Genomic DNA, 18,728 nt, shown 5'->3' with positions numbered 1-18,728 from the left:
CAGGGTGAGACCAGGCATCCCCGGCGGTCTGGTGGGGCCGTTAGTGAAGATGAGGCAAGCTAATGCCCAGAGTTGCCAAGTGTGAACGCTGATCAGAGTGGGCACCGAGGCGAGAGAATTATCGAGTCCGCTGACCCTGGTCCAGAAACGTGCCGCGCCGGGAATCGAACCCTGGTCCCGGGCCGCCCTCTGCTCTCGGGTCTGCCGCCTCTAACCAGTAAGCCACACTACTTCACACCCAACTCACCTCAGGGACCCTGTACACCTCTATAGCTACTTCATAAACCTGAATCCCTGGTGTGTCACCCCCCTCCTTGAAGTCAGGCACCCAGTCTCTGGGTATGTGAACCTTTTCTGCAGTACTGGTCATTACATTTTCGCTGCCACCATCTGAGCTGGATGCAGCCCTCCTGGCTTTCAACTCCTGCTCTTTCATGCTCAACTCATGTGGCAAGAGCAATTTACATCCTCCAGAGCAAGGGTTGTCTCCTGTTGATTTTTCTCCATTTCAAATTTCTTACTTTAAATTTCCCATTTGAGCTTTACATGTTCCACCTTGAGCCTCTCAAGCTCCAGCTCATGTTTTCTAGCTGTCCCCTGTCCTCCAGCTGCTCTGGGGACAGACTTCTAGATGACACACTGCTCCCAGTACTGGAGGGTGTTTCCCCCCACAAGTAGATCCTCAACTCCAGAATCCCCTTGCTGGCTCTTTACCTCTACCTCCACCTCTACATCCATCGCCAGACTAAGACATGATTTGTAGACCAAATATTCAAAAGCTGTCTAAAATATAAAAATACAAAAGCAGTATGTGATTGAGTAGTGGTCTGGGTTATGAAGTAATGTACACCAATCACTGAATGTGAAGCACAAACACAAGTCCTATCCTCACCTCTTTCCACCAATGTTAGAAATGGGGGTTTCTATCCAGTTGGCATTGGTTTGCACACTGTCTAAGTAGGGACCCTTATTCCAGTCAGGATAAGGGAGTTCCACACCCAAGATAACCCTTGCTCACCCCCTTGGGAGCTTGGCACGAGCAGTCAGGCTTATCTCAGAAGCAATGTGTAAAGTGTTTGTACATAAAACTAACAATAACACAATGAAAACACTACATATTGACACCAGTTTAGAAAAATAACCAATCCATATCTAAACCAAACAAGACCAAAATGACAAAGATCCAACATACATAAGCAGAGATATCACTTTTTAAAGGTTTAGCAAGCTTAGTCCCTAGAACTCTACAGATGTGTTGATTTTAGCATAAAGTTCCTTTTAATCAGCAAAATTTGAGATGGAAAACAGCTGCAGAGGAGGGAAGCATCAGGAAACACAAGCAATGTCTCGATTTCTTAGTCCAAGGTGACTGGAGGCATCACTTCTGCTGGACGGCAGTCGAAGTCTTGCGTCAATTCCTTACTGCAAGGGGAAGCGATGCATCGTATTCCAGACATGCTGCCTCAGCTCCTTACTGCTGGGCGATGTCGCTGGAGAATTGGTACACAGGTGTGATGCATGGTAAAACCAGGAAAGCTGGTTCAATGTGGTGGAGCGAAACGGGTGCGGCTTTGATTCTCCCAGCCGCCGGCAGGTGATGCATCTATTCCTTCAACGAGCACAGCAGGGTCTGTGTCGGAGGTGGAGACACTATGCTCAGGACTCTGTCTGCGGCTATCTCTCAGCCTCACGACAGGTGTTGCGCCGATTCTTTAGCCACACTGCTGCGATGCGTTGTTTTTTCAATAGGTGCTGAATAGGTACTGAAGGGTGATGCCTGGATTTTAAGTACTTGAAGCAGCAAAACCACGTCTGAAGTCCCAGAACTGGTATTGGCACCACTTGGGAAGTTAGAACTCCCAGACTAGCACTTCAGGGGTGCTGCAGATGAAGTATTTGATAGCCCTGAGCCTTCCAACTGGAGGGAAGCACACACAAGCCCTTGGAGAACCATGATAAGCAGGATATGAAAGTAAAGCCCAGTCCTTCCACTGCCCAAGACAGGAGCAGCAGGCCAGCGCAATACAGTAACAAGTAAAGTGGCAGTTCCCCTCCTACAGTTTATCCAGCTCTTCTCCTTGGCAGAATGTCCTTTGATCCAGAAGTGTTCAAGAAATGTGGGATTACAGGGCCAATACTTTCACCCCTTTCCGCCTTTGAAGTAGGCATATTTCAAAGGATTGGCTTTGTAGTGCACAGATCCTGCCTTGCCTGACCTGGCTCCAGATACTGTAAAGGGGGGTGGAGGCAGCTTTGTATGAGGAAAGGTACAGCCCTATTCAGGTGTCAGTCAACTCCTTCAAACACTCTAGCTCAGGATCGCCCATTAGCCTGATGATGGGCACTCAGGATATGCAGGGCACACCTTGGCTCCCTTTGTGTGACTGTCTAGCGTGAAGGCATGAAAAGCTCACGTGGATTTGACAGTATGGTAAAGCAAGAAAATGCCCACTTTCTAAAAGTGAAATTTTCAAAAACACAATATAAAAAACAACTTCACAGAAAGATATGTTTTTAAATCCTGAGTTAAGGGAACCCTACCCCAAAATCTTAATCTCTTCCCATTTAAAAGTTACACTTGTAAGGTGTTACAAGGCAGTCCCAATGATAACCTATAGGATTGATAGTACTTGCATTGGTGTAAAACGAAATTAGCCGGACATGTGAAACACACTAGTACTTGTCCAACCTTTCACGTACACTGCAATCTGCCCAGGGGCCTATTTTGGGTCTATTTTAGAAGGTGCCTTACATGCAATAGGAGGGAAGGTTTGGACCTGGCAAGTGGGTGTACCTGCCAGGTCGACATGTCAGTTTAAAACTGCACTCACAGACAATGCAGTGGCAGGCCAGAGACAGGCCCATGTGGCTGGCACAATCAGTGCTGCGGGCCTACTAGTGGCTTTTCAGTTAAAGACCCTGGGCACACACAGTGCACTTTACCAGGGTCTTACCAGTAAATCAAATAAGTCCCTCATAGATAACCAATCACAATCATAATTTACACAGGGAACACTTGACTGTAACACTGACCAGCAGTGGTAAAGTGCAGAGAGTTTAAAAAACTGCAAAAACAAGTCAGAAAAAATAGGAGAAAGAAGGCATGACTTTGGGGATAACCCTGTAAAAATGGCCAGGTCCAACAGTTTTTTTTTCTTTTTGTCATTTCAATTTCCAAATTCTATTTTGTGTGTGATATATACATCATGCACAGCCACATTGCATAGCTATCTGGGTTGCATTTTGACCATTCTACTCAATATTCAATTCAAAATACTCAGAATATTGGGGATCAAAGGTAAAGCATATTAATAACTAGTAAGCATGCTTAGAAATCTTCAGCTACAGAAGGCCTATTCTCTACTTCTGCGCACACACTGCTTTTAAATGCACTAAAAGTGATGTTACTGAACACAAAAGGCTTACACCTTTCGGTGAAAAGGTAAAAAGTGCTAAACTATTGTAAGTGACCAAAAGGACCCTTATCTACTTGCATGGGACAAAAGTCAGTAACTTGGATGGCCTGACCCAGGGAAAATGATAACTAGATGAGATCAACTGAAAGGGAAGTCTGATGGAAAATGGCTCGTAGCCAGTACACTCAATAATTTGATTAGATATGCCATAAATATTTATGCTCCCAATTTTCATAACCCAGAATTCTGGTACTCCCCGATCCAAAAATCTATCACGCTCCCCCAAAATGCAAATGTCATCCTTCAAGGAGACTTTGGATACGATGGATGGAATAATAGACTTTTGTGATCAATATTTTGCCCATCTAAATCACAGAGACAGATGAGGAACTTTTGCATGGCACATAAGGTAGAGGATCTTTCGCGACTATGCAAAGATGGTGGCAATTAATTTACTTTCTTCTCTTTCCAACATCAATCTTATTTGCTTATTAACTATACACTAATGTAAGTCCCACACCCGAAAGACCTATCCTCATATCTGGCCACTCTTGTTAGACTAGCTATATAAGTAGGGCCCCCATGAAGAAGAGCTCTGCATGGCGCATGGGTCCCAAAATCAAAAAACTACATTTGACATTTTCTTTCTGAAATGAGAAATCCATCTTCTTCCCCCATCATTTTATGGTACACACTTAAGTGCTGCCAATGCTTATGATAATCTAAACGCTAAGAAAAACAAAGAAAGTAATAAAAAAAAATGCAAACAAATTAAATACCTAGCAGCCTAACACTGGCAATCAAAAAAGCTTGAACAGAGGAGGAGCTAAGATGGCGAACGGGACGGTAGCTTAGGCTCCCAGCTCCACAGATCTCCAGGCCCCGCACGGATATCCTGCACATAATCCTGTTACTACGCTATGGGTTTCTGCGTCTAAATGCTGCCTGATACCGATCGTGTGATCCCAAGATCTCTGCCAGCCCCACAGCCGGAGAAATGTGCTCCGGAAAGTCGCGGCCCTACTGACCCTGGAACCGGGACCTCGAGTGAGCTACGTGGCCAGGAGCTGCAGTGACAATGGCGGTCATCCCTACCTGGGTGGAGTCGGTCTGCCGGAGCGGGTGGCTGTTGGCCTGAACTTTATCGTGCACGCTCCCTGGATTGATTGCTGTGCTCGGGGAGAGTCCCTGCTGTGACGGACTGTGGGCAAGCCTGAAAACAGCTGGCTTATCAAGGGTGAGCTACTCCGAAACGGGCTGCAAACCCGCCCGGTTTTCGCGGGCCGGTCCCGAATTTCCCGTTGTCGCCGAGTCGGAGCGGGGATGGACACGCTCAGAGATCGCCTCTCAGATGCCAGCTCATACTGTTACCGCGCATCAGAAGGTGGTTTGATTGGATTGCAATCGCCCATTGCTAGCTCCCATTCTCCTCTCACGTTGGGAACGCCCGATGACCGTCTTGATGGGATGAAGTGTGCCGTCCCGAATACTATGGTACAGCTAGGTGGGGAGTGTGCGATGTCGGGCGGAGCGTCGACACAGGAGATGGGAGCTACACTATCATATGGTGATATTCTTGCCGCTCTGTGGGACTTTCGGTCTGCCTGGGAACATAGCTCCCTGGTGTTGGGGAAGAGGCTCGACGAGTTTGTGCACGCGCTGGAGACATCACAATTGGATGGGTCCCGGCAGAGCGCAGTCCTGCCTCTCCCTATCTCTACTGGTGGCGTTGTGGTTGCTGGGGTGTACGGAGGGGGGCTGGCGCCCCCGGATTCTGTCGGGGCCCATGGACAGCCTTCCGTGTGTGTGGATTATTCTGTTGGATCCTTTGCACTGTCTCGAACACCTCAGGAAGTGTTTAATCAACGGCTAGCTCATGTGTCTTCCCCCTCCTTTCTCGCCCTCGCTTCCCTGATGTGGAGTGCGGGTCCCGGGACTGTTGGTGGAGAGATGGCTGCGTGTTGTGACGGCTCTATTGGTGACTGGCGGCGTCCATTTTGTCTTTGTCTGCTGATCTCCGGCCCTACTTGGACACTTTGTGCGACTGCCTCTGTTGCTGAGCGAATAAGTGGACGTTCTGTACCAGGGAGACCTGTAAGGACAGGACAGGGTTAATATGTTTTTCCAAATGATATCAATATGGCTGGCAGAACATTCTGTGCCCTGCAAATTTCCTGTAACCCTAAGATGGCGGCGGGCGAGCCCGAGAGAACTGGAAGTGAATCTAGACCTATGTCAACCCCAGCCGAGACGGATGTGACCGTCTCTGTGAGCCATTGTGACTTCTCCAGCGCCCGTATCATTAAACCCTTGCCTCTTTTCGTGAGTAATCGAAACCGCTTTGCTGATTTATCGAGGGTGAGCAGTGGACTTGCTCTGACTTTTGGACTCTGTGGTCGCTTATCCTGTTTTCCCTCCTTTTGAATTGACGTTGACACTCTACTATTTTCGGTTATCTCTGTGGTGCTGGCGGTTCGGAGTGACAGTGCCTACGTGGAGAATCGCAACGACTTATTTGTGCTATACGGGATCTTCGTGATAGAACATGAGGGTTTGGGCTGAACTTGATTGGACTTTTGATGCAACGTTTCTTTTGTCTTTGTTGGGTTGTATCTGTGAGAGCGAAGGCCAGACGTGAATCTGAGTGTTTGATTGTTATTTGTTTGCTGTGCTCGGGACGGGATTTGTTGCCTCTGTGGTGACGGGAGTCGGGCGGGGTGGTCCTCTTACTGATCGCGGCTCCCCTACGGACTGTCTTTTGATATGCTATACTCGCTTCACACTACGATATGGGGTGTCTGCTTTTGGCGATGGGATGGGTGTCTGGGAGCTCGTATCGTTTTGTAAGGTTCTCCTCCTCCAACCTTTTTCCCTTCCTTGGGGTGTAGTTTAAGGGGCGACAGACACACTGCTAGTGGGGTTAGGTCGTAGCCATTTGCAGGGGTGTAGGGTGGGGAGGTGTGTTTTTTTTTTTTTTTCCTTTATTATTTTCTATGACCATCCTATGTCCCTTTCCCCTTCTTCACGAGAGATGTGGTGTGTTCTCCTGATTCCTTGCTTAAACGTATCTGGGTGTCACATGTTTGCTTCGTATATCCTGTACTCCTGGTGGGCGGGTGCTGTTGAGGGGTACCTGCGGTCATCGCTATTTGACTGTTTTGCTTCTGTTTTACGCTGTATCGATCTTTCCGCTGCTTATGATTGTACAGTATTTCGTCACCTCATTTGCCCGTCCACAATTCTGCTGTATTTCGTTTACTGACGCCCGATATGTATATTTTTCCTCTTGTGTTATAATAAAAAATATATAAAAAAAAATAAAAAAAAGCTTGAACACTTGGGGCCCGATCACAAGTTTGATGGTGAGGCAACAGGATCGTCCCCCCCCCCACACCGCCAAACCCGCATGAGGAGCGCCTACTGTATTATGAGTTTTTTTAGGTATTAGCGGGTGATTTTTTGGCCTTCCCACGGTAGTGTCTATAAAATAGGCACTGCAGTTGTAATGTCAAAGGAAGTTTCAGCACAGCATGGATTGTGAAGTCCATGCCTTGCAGGAACTGGGGGTGCATGCACACAGGGGGGCACATTGTATGCCCCCCATGTGCATCCACATGGAGTGAGACACAAGGGGGTCATCTTGGGCCCCCTTTCGTTCCTCACTGCCAATGTTTTCATTGAGGAAAGACCTTCCTGAAATCAACTGCACTGAGGAAAGTCATAATATATTTAGCAGAATCGCTGCAGTCCCGCCAAGCACATTAATGCCTCTTGACCTCCTTGACATAACCAGGGAACATCGGTTTCCAGACTGAGTCGATGTTCCCAGGGCGGCATGACTGCCAAGGTCCTAATGTGGTGTTCAGAAGGCTGCCACTGACGCCCCACCACGAGTCTGGCAGTCCCTACCAGACTCATAATTAGGCCCTTTACATGCAAGCAAAGAGAACAAAGAATACAGAACATCTAAGTAGAGCAGTTAAAGCATTAGTAGCTTGTATGTACTTTAGGAAAAATAAGTCCATAACTTTAAATAAACTCAGCAAATATAAAACTAAACAAAACAAGAATCACTAGGGAGTTATGTCAAACTCTGAGGGTACCAAAAACATTGCTCGAGAGCAATACTTCTAAGTTCCATACGAAGAAAGACTTTACCAAAATAGACCTTGGAAAAAAAGAAGACTTTGAAAGGTTTTTCTTCCCTACTGATGGGAACACACCGAGGCCAGATGGGCACCTTATTATTTTCTTAAGTGCCTTATTGATGCAATAATCAATCTGTTAGAAGTCACAATGCAGCAATTTGCCTGGTATGGTAGGCTCACAAATACAGCCGCTGAAGCCACGATTTCTGTCATTCCCAAAGTGGGAAATGACCTATCCTTCAAGCGAAACTACATGCCACTATTAAATAATAATTCTAAAGCTAATACACCCCTTGAAATCTGGTTTTGTTAAAGAGAGAATCCATACTAATAATATAAAGAGAGAGCCCAAACCTTTGAGCCGGGTAATCTCAGTAACCACAGCACCAATCACAACACCCAATACAGCGTTGGAAAGGGCAGTTGCAGCAGAAGGACATAGGCTGTGCAAACGGCCACCATATACATTTAAAAGGTAAAAGAACTGTGCCAGCAAAGTAGTCCCTTGTGCGTGTGTCTGTGTTGTGCTGTGGGCGTGGGCTGGGGGTGTGACTAACGCTGGGGGTGTGTGGTACGGCCATCATATCGTGGGCTATGTTGTCTACTGCGAGATTTTAAAATAAATTGCCCTTGCCAAATACACACATTACACACATTCTATTTCATAACCGGAAAACGTCGGGACGGGCTGCTAGTACCTAATGTAATTGAAAAAGACCAGTTCATAAATTCACCAATTGTTGCACTGGCATTAGATATGAAAAACACCTTTGATAAGGAATCATGGCCTTATCTACATGCCTCACTCCAAAAGTCTGACCAAAGTCACCATTTTATAAAAACTAAAATGGCTTTATATGTATGTCTGCGAGCTAAGATGAGAGTTAAGAGCATCCTCTCTGACATTTCCACTAGCACAAGGAACCTGATAGTGTAACGCCATTCCTGAAGCATGATGTCAGCCAATACTATAGAGAAAAATAGGATATAGCACAGATGTTTCCCAAAGAAGGTTCCTTTTTCTTATATCACAAAAGGCTTAGCATGAACACATGCCAAACCTAAAAAACGTAGATGCTCAGGGAAAGTCTTGAAAACATTTTAGCCAAGATTATTTAAATTGCTAGTAAAAACAATGAAAAAGGCAGACCTGATAATAGAGTGCCCATCACCAGTTTACAAGGTGGGCTCCGAAAATGTTTGATAAATTATAGAAACATTTCCTCTACTCCAGCAGTAGAAATCTGTTAATGATTTCCGGTGCTGGAGTTGAGGAAACTCATGCCTTCTCTTCCTTTAAGCCATTGACCCCTTTCTCTGACTAATCATTGATAATCCTACACTTCAAGGGATACCATTTAAATTAGTTATAATGAAAAATGCAGCATACACCAATGATATCTTGGTATACGCCACCAGTTGCAGAGAATTGCATCCACACCCTATGAGAGATCATACATGACTTCTCTAAAGCATCAGACTGTTCTCTGGATTATAAAAAGAAAGAAAAGCTTCCACTCAAATGCTTGTGTCTACGAAGTATTATAGTTCATATAGGTCTTTATGGGCAATCATTGTTTATCAAATTTCTCAGAATGGTCTTTAAGAATCTGTCAAACAAAATGAGGATCAAACATTAGAGGAAATAAAGAGCTCCTGAACCAGTGGTCTTGTAAACATGTTGCTTGGTGGGTCAGACTGGAATCAATAAAGATGATTTAATTTATCATTCAGGTTATCACCTTACTACTACTCCACAGTAGATAATATGACCTCCACATTCCTATGCAATAGGGAAAAGTTGGGAATGTCATCTACAAAACTCTGAGAAGATTTCAAACAAGTGAGACGCTGATTTCCAAATTGGTACAACTGCATGCAAGTCAGTGATTGCATGAGTTCCTAGATGATCAAGACTAACCCCCTATTTTGACCGACATTGAGAAATAATTAGCCCTCCCACTATCACATTCTCACAAACCTAACAATGAAGCCAATAATAGAAACCCACTCCTAATGGGTTCTCCTAGATACAGTTAGAACCTTGCTCAGAGTGGACTAGGTTCTAAAGAACCAAATGTATCAATCCACCCTAATGTTGTTATACAAAAATAAAAGAATAGTAGACAATATAACACTTTCAGGACTTCCTAGGCCAAGGAAGAATTCTCATTTATAAAAGACCGAATTAAAGACAATCAACTGCTGTAGGACTTGGCCTTTTTTGGCTAAAGTTCCCTAAACTTTTTGATTTTCCCCTAGACCGTTTTCCTGAAATAGAGTTGCCAATTTAGATGCTTTGGGTACTTTGCCACTGCTGATCAGTGTCAAAGTACAAGAGTTCACTATGTAAAGTGTAATGGTAATTGATTGGCCATGATTGGTATGTTTGCCTTACTAGTAAAGTCCCTAGTGAAGTGAACTCTGTGTGCCAGGGCTAGTAATGCAAAGGCGCACGGAAAAAGGAACTGCGGTGTAGGGCCTTTGCGCAGTTTGCAAAGTTAGCATGTTGTCCTAACAAGTGCAGCCACTGATTTTGGGGTCCCCCCTAACCTAGGGGGAGGACCAATCAGGTGCTTTGAACACAAAGAGCATATCATGCTCAATGATAGTGCTGGTCCCATCCTCCTAGGACCACCCCAAGCAAAGTTATGGGCAAACATACAATCCCAACCAAAGGCCCAGCAAAGCATTATGGGACGAGATTCTAGATTTTAGTAAATACTGTAGTATTAGCTCTCAGCTGAGCCCGAGAGCCTACCCTTTGAGGAATGTTTTGAATTTGGATATTATAATATTCACTGCATTCTAGAATATCGTCCCATAATGCTTTGCAGGGCCTTTGGTTGGGATTGTATTTTTGCCCATAACTGTGCTTGGGGTGGTCCTAGGAGGACCCACGTCTGGGCATACCCGTCCCACTCGGGGTGACAAATACAAAACCAACAGTTGATGGACAGAATGCAGAACATTGTCATACATTCACCCCAGTACAGAGATCTGGGCCTAAATCCATAGTTTTTTTGCTCACCATGATATTCCAGTTTGTGGGTCCTGGGCTCACTGTACCACTGGAATCAAGCTATCCTGGCTGAAACTGGTCTTGGGATGCTTGTTTTCGGTCCAGGGAGGACCTGGCTTGGTAATTTGGGCTGGACTGTTCCCATGAGGCACAGGGTCAAGACTGATTTGCATATGGCCAGGTCTAAACTGGGGTGGCATGGGGACCAAAAGAATGATGGATTTAACCCAGATCTCTTGACTGGGGGTAAATGTTTTGATTTGTTCTGCATTCGGTCCATCAATTGTGTGTCTTTTGCTTTCCTGCCCTAAGTGCGCCAGGTATGCCCAGACGTGGTTCCTGGGCTCACTGTGCCACTGGAATCAAGCTATCCTGGCTGAAGAGAGGTGAAATCCTGAAAGCAGTCCTAGGATTCTTGTTTCTGATCCAGGGAGGACCTGGCTTGGCAGTTCAGGCTGGACTATTCCCATAAGGCACAGGGTCAAAACTGATTTGCATATGGCCAGGTCTACACTGGGGTGGCATGGTGAGCAAAAGAACAGTGGATTTAATCCAGATCTCTTCACTAGGGGTTAATGTTTTGATTTGTTCTGTATTCCGTCCATCAATTGTGTGTCTTTTACAAGGTGTGTTTAGGTATGTACATTTGTGAATGCCAGCCAATGGACATTTGTGGCATTCCCAAACTCTTAACCAACTCTTTCCCACCCTGGAAAAAGTCGCCAGTGAACGCTGTAACTCCCCCCTATGATGGGAAGAGCAAGGGATCACCACCAGGTTTGATGGTGGTGCAGGGGAAGGGCTTTCTCCATGGGTAAAAATGTTTAGCCAGAGGACAGAGAAAAATATGCATTTACACAGGAGGCTCCATTCTTCCTGTCTGGAGTTCAACCCTATGTGGAAGTCCTCACAGAGGGAATAGGACCCCTTGGAAATTGTCACATGATATTCCCATTAGTACGCCAGGAAAGCTGCGCCTGGTGCAACTTTTCAGGCATGCTACTGGGGGGTTGGTAAATATCAAAATGTATTACATTTGCACCGTTTGACATTTTATTAATCTTTAAATGTGGGTTGGTTGGTGATTGAATAGTGAACATGCAAGGGTAAAGTCTTCTTCATTTCTGTATTTATTTTATTTTTAGAGCTTTATATAGCGCAAACAAGACCCTTTCGGGTGATAGAGCACTTTACAATAAAGAACCAAGAAAATTGTGATGCAACACTGGCAATGTACAGACATGGTATGGTCCCTTCAATGGCGGATCGTCTCTCTTTCATGTTTACTTTGTATTCTGAAGCATGTTTCATGTTAAGACACAAGACTCCACCACACTATGCCATATTGAACAAATGATCATTAACACATTTTTCATTGAAGCTTTGGCACTGAAAAATCGTCCTTATTCATGTCTAACTGGGATGACAATGTTGTGATGCACCTCTCTGATCTCACATTTCAGTTCAGATAATGCTGGGACCCATGGCTAAGGATGTGGACAGCCTGGCCCTTTTCATGAGAGCCCTCCTGTGTGACGACATGTTCCGCCTCGACCCAACTGTGCCACCCATACCCTTCAAGGATGAGGTAGAATGTCTGAAAGATCTAGTAACGTAGATTAAACACACTAAGAGGCTTATTTATGAGAGTCCTGTGGCACTTTTTCACCACTTAAAGTAGTACATGCATGCCGTAAGCCTCCAAGTCAGATTTATGAAGCCACACAAAGCCACCCTGCATGGTTTGGGTGGCCTCATAAATCATATGTAAGGCAACGCAGCGTAAATCGCTGCCTTGCCTTATTCTGTACCTGGGAAGCATTCCATGGGTGTTGCGATGGGTTTTCCCTTGCAACACCCATGGATTTGACACCGCTCCATATTTACACATTTATGTAAACCTGGGGAAGCATCAAATCCATATTGCCGAGTTGAGGTGTGACGAGGAGAAATATATAAATTTCTCCTTGTTTTTTTTCTTTCTAATTGTGCTTCAATCTGCACCTGAAAGGATTGTTTTTGTGCAGGAAGGTAACCCTTCCTGCACAAAACAATCCTGCCTGCAATGGAGAAACATTGGCGCTAGGCTGCCAAAATGGCGCCAGCGCACTCAGAAGGGACAGGGATGTACATTATTAAATACAGTGCATTCCTGCCCTTTGAATTTGGCATAGGGCAGCATAGCAATGTGCCTTGCTTCGCTGCCACACACCGAAAAGCAATAAATGGGGCCCTAAGTACTGATGTTTATCTCAATCTGTTCTTTCAGAAGATAATAAAATGTCTATGCCTTATTTTAATTTAGGTTTATAGTTGTCAAATTTTTTTGTAACTCATTTATAATTGATAAAACATAAACAAACAAGGCAATAAAAGGCAATACAGCTGGATATGCGCTCAGGGAGGAAGGAACATGCATTACAATTTAATACAAATCATCAATGCGAGGGGGGGCAGAGGGGAAATCAGAGTCATAACACATCGGGACTTAAACAGTACTAGGAATGTCGGGTCAGGGGGAAAGAGGAACATCCGGAATATCAGCGAGGGGAGGTGTGCATATATCACCCCGGTAAAAGTTCCATTGGCCCCAGACTTTACCCCACTTCCAAGGTCTGCCGGGCGCCACATATACCGTCTTCTCTCTAAACATACACCAGTCCATGTTCTCCTTCCATGCCAAGACCGTGGGCGGTCTCTGGGAACCCCACAATTGCGCAATATCTCTCTTGGCAACCATGTTCCCAAGGGTCGCCCACTGAGTCTGTGCCACCTCATAATCAGTCGGTCCCCAAACATTCAACAAACAACGCCTGGCTTCAGGCAAGAGCGCAACACCCGTGACTTCCTCCATCACAGCATGCACTCGATTCCAGAAGACTACCACTTCCGGACACTCCCAAATCATGTGGAGGAAAGTACTAATTAAACCGCAGCCACGCTTACACAACCCATCTACAGAATAACCCATATGAATCAGGCGAGGGCCGGTCACATAAATCCGATGCAGAATCTTAAGCTGTACGAGCCGGAGACGGGCCGGAATCGCGACCTCCTTAGGCGAGGATATCGCCGACTGCCAGTCCTCGTCATCTAACTCTAGACCGTCACTGGTCCAGACCTCCCTGAGGTGCGCCAACAGGTCAACTCGATCGTTAATCAATTTCTTATATATCAAAGAAATAGTGCTGTCGGGAACATATCCGTCAAGCACCCGATCTTTGAGTGGAGACGATTCCGGGATAACAGTACCTTCAGGAAAAACCGAACTTAACGCATGTCGAATCTGTAAATAACGGAAGAACTCCTTGTCACTCAGCTCGTATTCCACCTTCAACTCCTCAAAGGTCTTAATCCTAACCTTGGCCCAGAGATCACTCACCCTACAAATACCGATCATATCCCACTTCTCAAAACCTTTTGTCTGCCACAAGCTGCCCAGTCTGTCAGACGCATAGAGCGGAGTCGCCCGGGTCAGTCGATCCCTCCATCCCATTGCCGCATTCGCACATTGCCACATTCGCACCGCTATCTTAGTGGGTCCCGAAAGTATCCATCCAGCAGATTTGGAATAAAGCGCCCTGTTATAATCACCACCCGGTAGCAGCCACTTATCCATCGCAAACGCAGGATTTAAAGCAGGACCATACATTGCGTGATTAATCGCCCCCAACTGAGAGGCCCAATAGTATCGCCTAATATACGGAAGTGCGATACCGCCGTCATACCAGGGAAGCGTCAGTTTGGCGAGGGAGATACGCGAACGCCCATCCCATATCAACCGCCTCTGCAGACTCTCCACCTCCCGGAAATAGCTCACCGGAATGACATCAAACGTGTTCTGAAGCGCGTATATAAACCGCGGCAGGGACATCATTTTAAAAAGAGCTGCACGCCCGAGGGGGGACAGTGGCAGTTTGCGCAAGGCCACAACGTCAGATTTTAACCGTTGGAGCCGGAGGCAGCAGATTACGATCATAACGGACCCCGGGGTCTAATGTGATAAAGACCCCCAAATACTTAAATCCCATCTGCGTCACCTGCATGGGGCAACCGCGCGGCAATGAGGGAGCGTCACCAGTGAGTACATAGACACAGGACTTGGTCCAATTAATTACAAGGCCGGAGTTCCTCCCGAACGAGTTCAGCACATCAAACAGTACAATCAGCGACTTTCGAGGCGACGTGAGATACAGCAAGATGTCGTCTGCATAGAGTGATACTCGATCCTCAAAGTCCGGGGTCCACTGAATACCCCTCATCGATGGCTCCCTCCGCAGCCAGGCCGCAAGAGGTTCCACGGCGAGGGCAAAAAGAAGCGGGGACAACGGGCATCCCTGCCGCGTGCCCCTCCCACGAACAAAGGACTCAGAGACTCGACCATTCACCACAATCTGAGCCAATGGTTTCGTGTACAAACGTTTCACCCAGCCAATGAAATCAGGACCAAAACCGAACTTTGCAAGGGCAGCCCAAAGATACGGCCATTCCACTGTATCGAAGGCCATCGTAGCATCCAAGGAAGCCAAGATGGCCGGTTCACGGAGTGACGCTGCTCTCGCGAAAACGCCATGCAAGCGCCGCAAATTCAATGCTGTATTACGATGTGGAATGAAACCAGATTGATCCGTATGGATCAGGTCACTGATTACTTTTATCAAGCGGTTAGCAAGCAACTTTGTGAGGATCTTGGGCTCCGCATTTAGAAGCGAAATAGGCCTATAAGAAGCACAGCGATCCCGCGGCTTCCCTTCCTTATGAATCACCACAATGGTCGCAAGTCGCTGATCACGGGGGAGGGAGCCGATGTCTCGCGATTCCAAAAACATATCACGAAGATACGGCGCCATTTTGTCAGGACGCAGCTTGTAAAGCTCAATGGGGAGACCATTAGGGCCCATAGCTTTTCCCGAACGGACGGAACGAATAGTGAGTGCCACCTCATCAACCGAAAGTGCTGCGTCCATCAGGTTCCTATCTGAATCCGACAAGCAAGGCAACGCAATGTCTCGTAACAGCTGATGTGAATCTTCCTCTGGTCTATCGGAAACTTGGGAATACACTTTTCGAAAATGTTCAGCAAAACACTCAACGATCTCAACAGGGTCAGTCACTCGCACTCCATCCGTTCCCTCAATCACAGGAACCACACGACTCGCCCTCTCTTTCTGTCCAACCAAGCAATCAGTTTCCCAGCCTTGTCTCCCACATCATATAGCCGTCCCTGCTGCTCTCTACTCATAACTCTAGCAGTGTCTGTTACCAACGCCCTATATTCAAGCTGTTTGAGACTGAGGACATGAACCCTATCATGAGTGATACCCAACTCCAAATCCCCTTCAGCTCAGCTATTTCGGTCTCGAGGCGGACCACCGCTTCATTTTTGCTTTTCTTGGCACCAGTGATTAATGATAGCGCCTGTCCACGGATAACCGTCTTGAAAGCCTCCCACAGTGAAACAGAAGAGGACACAGATCCCACATTCTCAGTAAAATACTGATCCAGAGACTTGACCAACTCTGCCCGGGTTTTGGGGTTACGGAGATATCAAGGATTAATCGGGGCCAGTCGACCCTCAGCCCCCAACTTAGTTGTCAAAATTATGGGGCATATTATCAACAACTAGCGATATTTATCGCTAAAGAAGCTTAGCGTAATTTTTTTATCGCCAAGCAACGCCGGATTTTATCGCAGAGATAACATGCTATTAGTAACGTTTATCTCCAAGGCGATAAAATAACCAGCGATAGCGGCTAAATGCTTGAATATGGCTGGAAAACCAGCGATATTCACGCATCATCGCCAATAGGGTCTTAGCCAGAATATCCACCTCCCATTGGATAAAATGGCTAAGAACTAATCTGAGCAGGCATTAGTTTTTAGCGATATTTACGCTTAGCGTGAATTTTTTTATCGCTACGCCTGCCTTGCTAATAGGCGATAGCGACGTTAGCGACTGCTTTTAGTCCCTAACTGGTTGGGTACTCCCACTTTGCATGTCATTAGCGATCAATATCGCTGACATGCAAAGCGGGCCCGAAACCGCTCGCTATCACCTAAAAGCTGTCGCTAACTAATGTTAGCGACAGCTTGCTAATAGGCGATAATTTAATTTCGCCTGCCTTGATAATATGCCCCTATATGTTTTAAATGGGATGGAATGTTTATTTTTTTATTTTTTTATTAATTAATTTATTTATTTATCTTCAATAATGTAAAGTCTGCTTTACGGTACTGTGAGAGCTGTTTGTCAAAATACAATAACACAGCGTTTGGTGGGGGGAGAATTCAAAATTCATTCTAAAAGAGCAATTGTGGGCGAGTGAAGGTGGCTGGCACAACCTGAAGAGGGCAGCATTTACGTTCCAGTGATAGAGAAATATTCTTCTGATAGCACAGATTGTGTGTAGGAGGGACGTTATGCTCGTGTAGAATGGATCTTGAAGTGGAAGACTTTGAGGGGAGTACGAGTTTTTGATATAGGGATGAAATGACCTAGTGAAGAAAATGCTGGGCAGGCGCGTAGCTACCACGGGTGCCGCAGGCGCAGTGCAACTGAGCGCAGGGGGCGTTGAACCGGGCTACTTGCTGTATATTACTACCCGAGCAGCCGTCCAAGAGGTTATTTTCCTTCATTGCACCAGGGCCCTTGGAACCCTTGCTACACTGGTGAAGGTGGATGGCTGAGAAGCAGCAGGCATTTCAGTCTGATAACACACGTAGGCAAAACAGGAGAGTTTGAGAAAGATGAATGCAGTTGGGGGGTATGTGCAATAGTAGAACATGTGCTTTACGGTGAAAGTTAAAACATAAACTACATTAGGCATTGAAGGGAAACATGACATCTGAGTCTTCGCCACAGAAATCCATTTTCCAGAGTGAAGCAATGACGGATTCATATGCTGTGCCTCTCCTACCATCTAGTGGTACAGCTAGAAAAAGATAAGCTTAATGGGCATGTACAGGATGGAGAGCTTGCTAAATGAAACACGGAAAATAAAAAAATCTCCTACAATTTATGACCAGGGCCACTGGAATTATAAGCATAATGCAAGCACATTGTCATGTTTACACTTGTTAATCCTGTCTTGGCATGGTTGCACCTCATTAGTACGAGTTTGGTGCTCAAACACAGCAATAAGCTAGAGAAAGGTGACCAGTCAACTTTTGCAAAGGACCATCCACTGCACAGCAACATGTCAATGAAGTTTTAGTAACTTTTGAACCGTCTAAGCTAGAAACTATTTTTTCTGTAAAATTTGCAGACTATTCAGCAAATAATGGATTATGTTGCAAATACAGGAGATCCATAATCATGAGAATAACGCCCCGGCTGCACAAACACATAATTCCATTGGTTTTGTGTTGTTATCTCCTTCATTTGTCCTCCTTGGTACCTTCTGACCTCACCTCCCTCACCTTTCCCCTTGATACGTTCCACCGAGTAGCTCACCTTAGAATGTTCACTCCTCAGTGTTTGTGGAGACTGGATAATTGGAATAAAGAAGAGTTCTTACCTTCACTGCTTCTTCTCTTCTTTACATGGAAATTGCAACACTGGCGACGATCCTGCGCAGGGGGCAGCCAATCATCTGCCCTTTATTTTCTTTCTCCACATTGAAGAGTTTTGGTAACATTGAGGAAAATTATTTTCACCAGTTAAGGTGATTGCTGGGTGGAGCCTGCTGTCTTTTGTTTTCCATTGAGACATTCAAGACTTGCTGGTGTGCCCTATTCCAGTTGTTGTCCTGACACCTTTGGACCAGCACTGTTGGGTTTTCTCACCAAAGTGAACCATTGGATTGGATGCCTGCTCTAGAGAACCCTGCCAGGCTGCTGGCTTCACTGTTTGTGCTGATTCCATGGATTTGCCCCCAGCTACCACTTCACTTTGCTGTCAACGGTGCCAGTTCTTGTGGAGATTCCTGCCTGGCTGCCAACATTGCTGCCTGTGCTGATCGCGCAAGAAAACATTGTCCACACCTTCTTTTAGGAGCAAGAAAGGCCACTTTTATTTTAGGACAGGTGCATCATAAATATCATAAACACATTCATTATTTATTTATTATTTACATAATTCAACTCTACAGTGAGCCTACGAAACCAAAATCCCAAAACCCCGAACAAACTCCTGCCTACTAC

The 18,728-nt window shown here is 45.8% G+C and overlaps 1 protein-coding gene across 1 annotated transcript in view; it reads left to right on the top strand.

Annotated features, from left to right (window-relative positions):
* Positions 1 to 18,728, top strand: part of LOC144800392 (vitamin D3 hydroxylase-associated protein-like) — a 726,480-nt gene that overhangs the window by 238,749 nt on the left and 469,003 nt on the right. Inside the window, exon 7 of the mRNA XM_078671678.1 lies at positions 12,050 to 12,174. Within this exon, the coding sequence (XP_078527804.1) occupies positions 12,050 to 12,174 (125 nt within the window). The remainder of the gene's footprint in view (positions 1 to 12,049; positions 12,175 to 18,728) is intronic.

This window comes from Lissotriton helveticus, chromosome 1_2 (assembly GCF_964261635.1).
Source record: "Lissotriton helveticus chromosome 1_2, aLisHel1.1, whole genome shotgun sequence".
Lineage (NCBI taxonomy): Eukaryota > Metazoa > Chordata > Amphibia > Caudata > Salamandridae > Lissotriton > Lissotriton helveticus.
The sequence above is the reverse complement of the archived record's forward strand: the minus strand, read 5'-3'. Positions and strand labels throughout refer to the sequence as shown.